This window comes from Nelumbo lutea, chromosome 4 (assembly GCF_056320005.1).
Source record: "Nelumbo lutea isolate HS-2025 chromosome 4, American lotus-T2T, whole genome shotgun sequence".
NCBI lineage: Eukaryota > Viridiplantae > Streptophyta > Magnoliopsida > Proteales > Nelumbonaceae > Nelumbo > Nelumbo lutea.
This window is the reverse complement of record NC_142687.1, coordinates 85,177,317-85,183,307: the sequence shown is the minus strand read 5'-3', so window position 1 is coordinate 85,183,307 and position 5,991 is coordinate 85,177,317. Positions and strand designations below refer to the sequence as shown.

The 5,991-nt window shown below is 37.1% G+C and overlaps 1 protein-coding gene across 1 annotated transcript; it reads right to left on the bottom strand.

Moving 5' to 3' along the window:
• Positions 1-1,796: 1,796 nt before the first annotated feature.
• Positions 1,797-5,740, bottom strand: LOC148861466 (serine/threonine-protein phosphatase PP1-like). Its single transcript, XM_088941966.1, has 4 exons — positions 5,024-5,740; positions 3,201-3,760; positions 2,581-2,784; positions 1,797-2,447 (listed from the first exon to the last, which is right to left on the bottom strand). Exons 1-4 carry the CDS (start codon positions 5,211-5,213, stop codon positions 2,424-2,426), a joined length of 978 nt encoding a protein of 325 aa, XP_088798092.1. The 5' UTR covers positions 5,214-5,740; the 3' UTR covers positions 1,797-2,423.
• Positions 5,741-5,991: the final 251 nt, after the last annotated feature.

Here is a 5,991-nt window from a genome sequence, read left to right as displayed (position 1 = left end):
GACTTTTCTATGAAGTCTCATTCTAATCTATCACAAGCTTTCTCCATGTCAATTTTACAAGCCACCATACCGGTTTTCTATTTTTTTTTCTTTCTTATTAAATGAAACATCTCATGAACAACAAGAATGTTTAATTTATTTGTCTGTTGAGGATAAAAGCACTTTGGTATGGGGATATAATTTTATCTGAGAAAGGCTTTATTCTATTGACCAAAATCTTTGAGATGATCTTATAAATTGTATTGCACAAATTTATTGGCCTGTAATTATTAATTGACTTTGGGTTCCTATTTTTTGGGATGAGGGCAAGGAATGTTTTATTTAAAATGTGACAATTTTTCTGAATGGAAGAAAGCTTTTACTGATTGGATGATAGAATCTTTTATGATGTACTAGAATTTCTTAAAAACAAGGCATTTAGCCATCTGACCTAGGAGATTTAAGGTCCTTAATTGATTGGAGAGATTCGAAAATTTCCTTCTCAGATACTTCCCTAATAATTGCATTATTTTGATCATCAGTGATGATGCAGTTGTCTCCTCTATGAATTCATCAATTTCAAACGTTTCCTTGGATTGAGCTTTTCAATAAATTTTCTCTAAAATATTTGGAGATCCCTGTCCTTTTATTTTCTCTCTTGCCTAATTTTTTATAGATACAAGTCTTTCTTGGCTTCCTTATATGAAATAATTTATTATTTTTATCCCCTAGGTTAATCCAGTCAATTCTTGACTTCTGCGCCCAATAAGCTTTCTCTTTGGCAAGGATATTATTCAGTTGTTTCTAATAGGCTTCTTCTAAATTTGAGAGGGTTCTCCTATTCCCATCCACCATTAACTTGTTTTGCACTTCTAAAGCTTGTAAAATATTTTGTTTTTGTTTTTTTTAAATGTTCCCAAATTGCAATTCATTCCACCTCTTTAAATTGTTCACAACGTTATTTCTTTTTTGACAAATTGCATAGCTCTAGACCTAGATACATCACAGTTCCAAGCTTGGTTGATGACCTCGTGAATTTTGGGGTCAAGACACCACATATGCTCGAACCTGAATGGCTTTGGACCACTTAATTGAATGAGATCCATTTGAAAGACTAGGGATATGTGATCTGAAGCTAAGAATGGAATCCCTTGCGTCCATAATATATGTTGAATGGAGTCTTCCTCTAGACATTTTGTTTGCATGGGTTGGATCACAATTACAATTAATAGGACAATCAGGATTTGGACCCACCATCCAGTGGAACCCACGCTGAATGTTATTTGGCAGGGGGACCATTTTCTAATGGCTTTTTTTACTATTCCCATGAATGCAATTTAACATAATTTGTTAACGGGTCAAGATGAGTGAGTTAATGGATTTATGGTGTGACCGGAAAGCCAGCCAGACAATCGGCTCTGTTTCATCCCTGAGTTGTTGTCTTTTATAAAAAAAAAAACCGTTGACTTGGTTAGAAAGCCACTGATCCAAAAAGTTGAACCGCTAAATCATTCAACCCAATGAACGATTTTCTGGTTAATTTTATTTTATAATTATTATTTTTTATTTAAAATTTTTAAATATCTTTCAACCCAAAGTGGTTCAATCTCCCGATCGGCTTTTAAAACCATGGGCGAGGGTTAGGCTGAATTGAGACCCATTAACATGAGAAGTTAGTATGGGTGGCAAGTGCGAGAATGTGGGTTCGAGTTTGAGAGTGAGAATTTGGGGATGTGCTGTGGGGGCGCCCGTGGTAAGCGCTCTGTGGGGCGCTGATGTGAATTCTTTGAGAATGAGATTGGCCATTTTGTTAAAAAAAAAAAATGCACAGTGGTGTTGGTTAGATGAGAATTCTCTTACATGTATGTCAGTCAAAGTTTATTAACACGAGATTCTGGAATGACATGACATACAATCAACTACAATTACAATTCCAATTACAGACGGGTTCACAGAAACCTCGACACCCAGACTACAAACAAAAGAACCCAAATCAAGATGGGAAAAGAGAACATCAGGTTACCATGCATGCTTCTGAAACTAAATGACCAAGCAGAAACTGACATCATATCTGAACTCGCAGCAGCAAGTTGGACGATAATAGCCAGATCTAGGTTGATGAAAGGGCCAAGAGTTAATATGATTTGTTCTACCATTACTCTCTTTTAATGGTAGAACTATTAAAACTCTCAGTTCCTGTACATAGGGCTCTCTCCATGGTTAATTTACAGACTGTATGAACCTCCCAGTGCACTTGGACTACTTGCAAGCTTCAATCTCGTTATAGATTCTGATTGCCGCAGGATGGATAACAAGGTGTTCAGACCAAAAAATCTACTAAGAATAATTAAGCTTCAGAAAACGAAGCCCTCAATATCAAACTCCTACCTCCCTATCCAATGTGAATTGAAGGGGATCCCAAAAGGTGTGGGATATATCATATCTCAAACCTTACCACCTTTGGGTACCTATACTCAGCAAAGAATTTCAAGTACTGATCAAAATTTTTGATGAATACAAAATAATCAATCAACAATACATCTTAAACCACAGAATATAGTTGATAAATCATATATGAAAAAAAGATGCTAAAATATATACCTTATGAATATTCAACCCTGATGTATTAGAACCACCTGGTTCTGGTTTATTATCAAGTGGTTTCAATATCTCAAAAGAACATGTCAGTTCTTCATCAACACTCAATAAAGCACCTGCATTATCAAATTCCCCGCCATAATTTGGAGCTGAGAATATGGTGACTAATCTCTGCTTAGCAAAAAATTCATACCCATCCTCTACTACCTGCAAGTTCATTTAAGAGCACTACTAACATAAGTTAAATGTGGAATATGAGAATCATGTCCCTATTGGAAGATGTGTCATCCACATTTACTGTAGCTTGAATCTTGCATTTAGGAGGAATAGTGAAATCCTCTGTTCAATGTAAACTAGTTAGGAAATCTTGTAAGGCCGAAGAACAGAAATGTTAGAATCATGATAATCACATTCTCCTGGACAGACAAAAACATAGTGAAATGGCAAGAAAAATAAAGAAGATTCATACATATATTATGCATAGTTATGTGGTTTGCAGAGAACATTCTCAGACAACTTAACAAGAACCTTAGCTTTCTTTTTTTTTTTTTTTTGATAAGTTAAACAAGAATATTAGGATTGCCACAAGCGATGCAAAGGTTGGATAAATAAAAGTTGCTTACCTGATGGGCTCGGCATATGAGGTCAAGATCATTCTTCTCTAAAAATTCATCAACCCTATCAGGTCCGAAGGTATATGAGACGCCTCTATCACTTTCCCCCCAACCCTCGATTTTGGCATCAGGATCCGACCAAAGCAAATCACAAAGGAGACCATTATCCGGGATCTCTATAGGTCTTGGGAGGTCATTTATTTGATTGACATTACTTAATTCTGGAGAAAGACCTCCATGCATGCAGAGAATCTTTTCATCAATGAGTGCAGCCACAGGCAAACAATTAAAGCAATCGGTAAATGTCTTCCAAAGCCGAACATTAAACCTCCGTTTACACTCATCATAGAACCCATAAATCCTATTGATTTTCGCATCTTCATGGTTTCCCCTCAAAAGAAAGATTTTGTCAGGATACCTTATTTTATAGGCCAAAAGTAAACATATTGTCTCCAAGCTTTTCTTTCCTCTATCAACATAATCCCCAAGAAAAAGGTAGGTTGAAGAAGGAGGAAATCCACCACAATCAAAGAGCCTCAAAAGGTCTTGGTATTGCCCATGTATATCACCTGTAGAAGGAAATGATCAACTTAGTAAAGCAGATAGCTGCACATTTAGCACATAAACCATTGTTGATGCTATTATGCATCAAAATCTCAGGTCGGTAAGCATGAAATCAAGGTTCCAAACATCGGTTCACCCGGATGTGGTAGATGGGACGTATTCGACCCCACACACCTTTATTTTTTTTAGTTTTTTTTTTTTTCAAAAACTGGTCAGGGGGTCTGTCTAAGGGCTGCCTACCCTCGGAAATGGGTCAAAACCCCAAAATACCAAAATTTCGCATGTCAGTGACCTACAGATGGACATGTTCAAGTGGTCACTTAATGCTAAAATGCTAGAGTTTAGGTCCGTTTGCAGGTTATAGACATGAAAACCCTTCCCAAGACCCTAGAAGCTGGGACCAGCTTTGGCTTGGCCTTTGCTGCTTGATGCATGAATCAGAAAACTCCACATTTACAACTTATATACATAATATGCTTTGACTGTTTATTTGCATCCCCTGATCGATGTCCATTAGGTGTGTCTTAGTAATTTGACATATCAAATTCAATTCTCAGATAAATACTTTCTGAGATATACCATAATAATTCCAATGTTTCATTATCAGCTAAAGAAGAAAGGAAAATGGAGGAGAAAAAAAAGATCTTCAAACCAACCAACTCAATAAAACATCCCAGTTAAAAATACAGTTAACTTGGCAACAAATCTCCAACAATGTCAACCAACTTCCAATTCAGCAAGCCCCAACCCCAAGTCCTTAACATTCACAGATAACTCATCAATTGATTCAATGAACCTGGATAAATTCAAGATAAATGTACTTAAAATTGCCCAATTCGTTTAAAACCCTGTATATATTCATCCTAAGAATAATTCATCACATGCCAATGCACAAATACATTGGATGAGCCAAAAATAAAAAAAAAAAATGCATTGGATGAGAAACAACAAAAGGGAGAGAAAGTAAAAGAATTATATAGTTATATTTTCTTTAAATTATATCTGCCATTGTAAATCATTATTCTGCCGATCCCATATGGTTGGGATAAGACTTGGATGATGATGATGATGATTGTAAATCATTATTCATGTCCAGACTAGCTGAAGAGATAATTATTGAAAGACAGAAAATTCGTTACCTTCAACTTTCGTATTCTAAAACAATCAATTAAAGACGGTAATGGGAAAAAAGCTTGAACGGGATTCTGTCAGGAATTGCTGATTAAAGAAGAAAGGAGATTATATTGGGGAGGAAAACGAGAACGAACCGCAGATCTTGATGGGAGCATGGATCTGAAGGAGATTAGGCTGAGAGAGGAAGAGGTTTCTGGCGTTGACACAGAGCTGCCGGATCTCACCCTCGGATAACTGAACCTGTTTCCCTTTTCTGCCTTCGAGAAGTCTCCAAATGATGTCTTCTAATACAGACCCATCTAACGTTCTTTCTATAGTCATCATTTTCGCCGTCTATCGGAATCCAAAGATCTTGTTCCTGCACCCTGATTATTGTTGATGGAGTGAAAGAGAAGAAAAAGCAGGAGATGCAGAGAGCTGCAGCTTTTCAAGGAGAGAGCGAATGAGCAGAGAGGAATAGGGTACGAGAGATGGGCATCTAATAAACGACTTGCAGGAGATACACGAGGCGAATTCACATTGTTGTGTCTGTCTTTTTTCCATTACGACTGCTCTGCTCTCTTGTTTCTTCATAAATTTCTGCGGGGATTTTTCTTTTCCATCTATTCTGGACTTCTCTTCCTGAATCTCTCTTCTCAGCCCTTATTTGAGAGAAATAAGAAGATGATTTCATCCGAAATGGTTGAAACCTTCAACAGACGCGTAACCTGCGATTTATGAATTGTGCATGCTATTGCTAGCAACCAACAAACCTTCTGGCTCCGGAATGGTGCCCTTTTCTTTTCCCTGTTTTTACCGGTATATCATTTAGTCAGCAACACAATTTTCCGGATTATTTGGAACGAACACGTGTTGATCCTCTAATTTTCTTCATTTTTAATACGCCACCTCATAGTATAAAATTCTGATGATGTGGCAAATTATTCTAAACACATTACCCAATCGTCCTACAGGCCACAGATATTGTGGGTCCCATAATTGTCTAGAAATTGAAAACTAACCGAATTAGACACGCGTCCCACACTCCCCCACCTAGACGCAACAAACTGCATTCGTTTGATCCAGATTCAGATCCCAGCACGTTCCATTTTTAACCATTAAT

Coding starts and splice junctions, on each gene's coding strand:
- LOC148861466 (XM_088941966.1), bottom strand. CDS start 5,213: ATGATGACTATAGAAAGAACGTTAGATGGGTCTGTATTAGAAGACATC. Junction 3,761..5,023: donor TGCTCCCATCAAGATCTGCG/GTTCGTTCTCGT, acceptor TTCCTTCTACAG/GTGATATACATGGGCAATAC. Junction 2,448..2,580: donor CAGGGTTGAATATTCATAAG/GTATATATTTTA, acceptor TGCTGAGTATAG/GTACCCAAAGGTGGTAAGGT.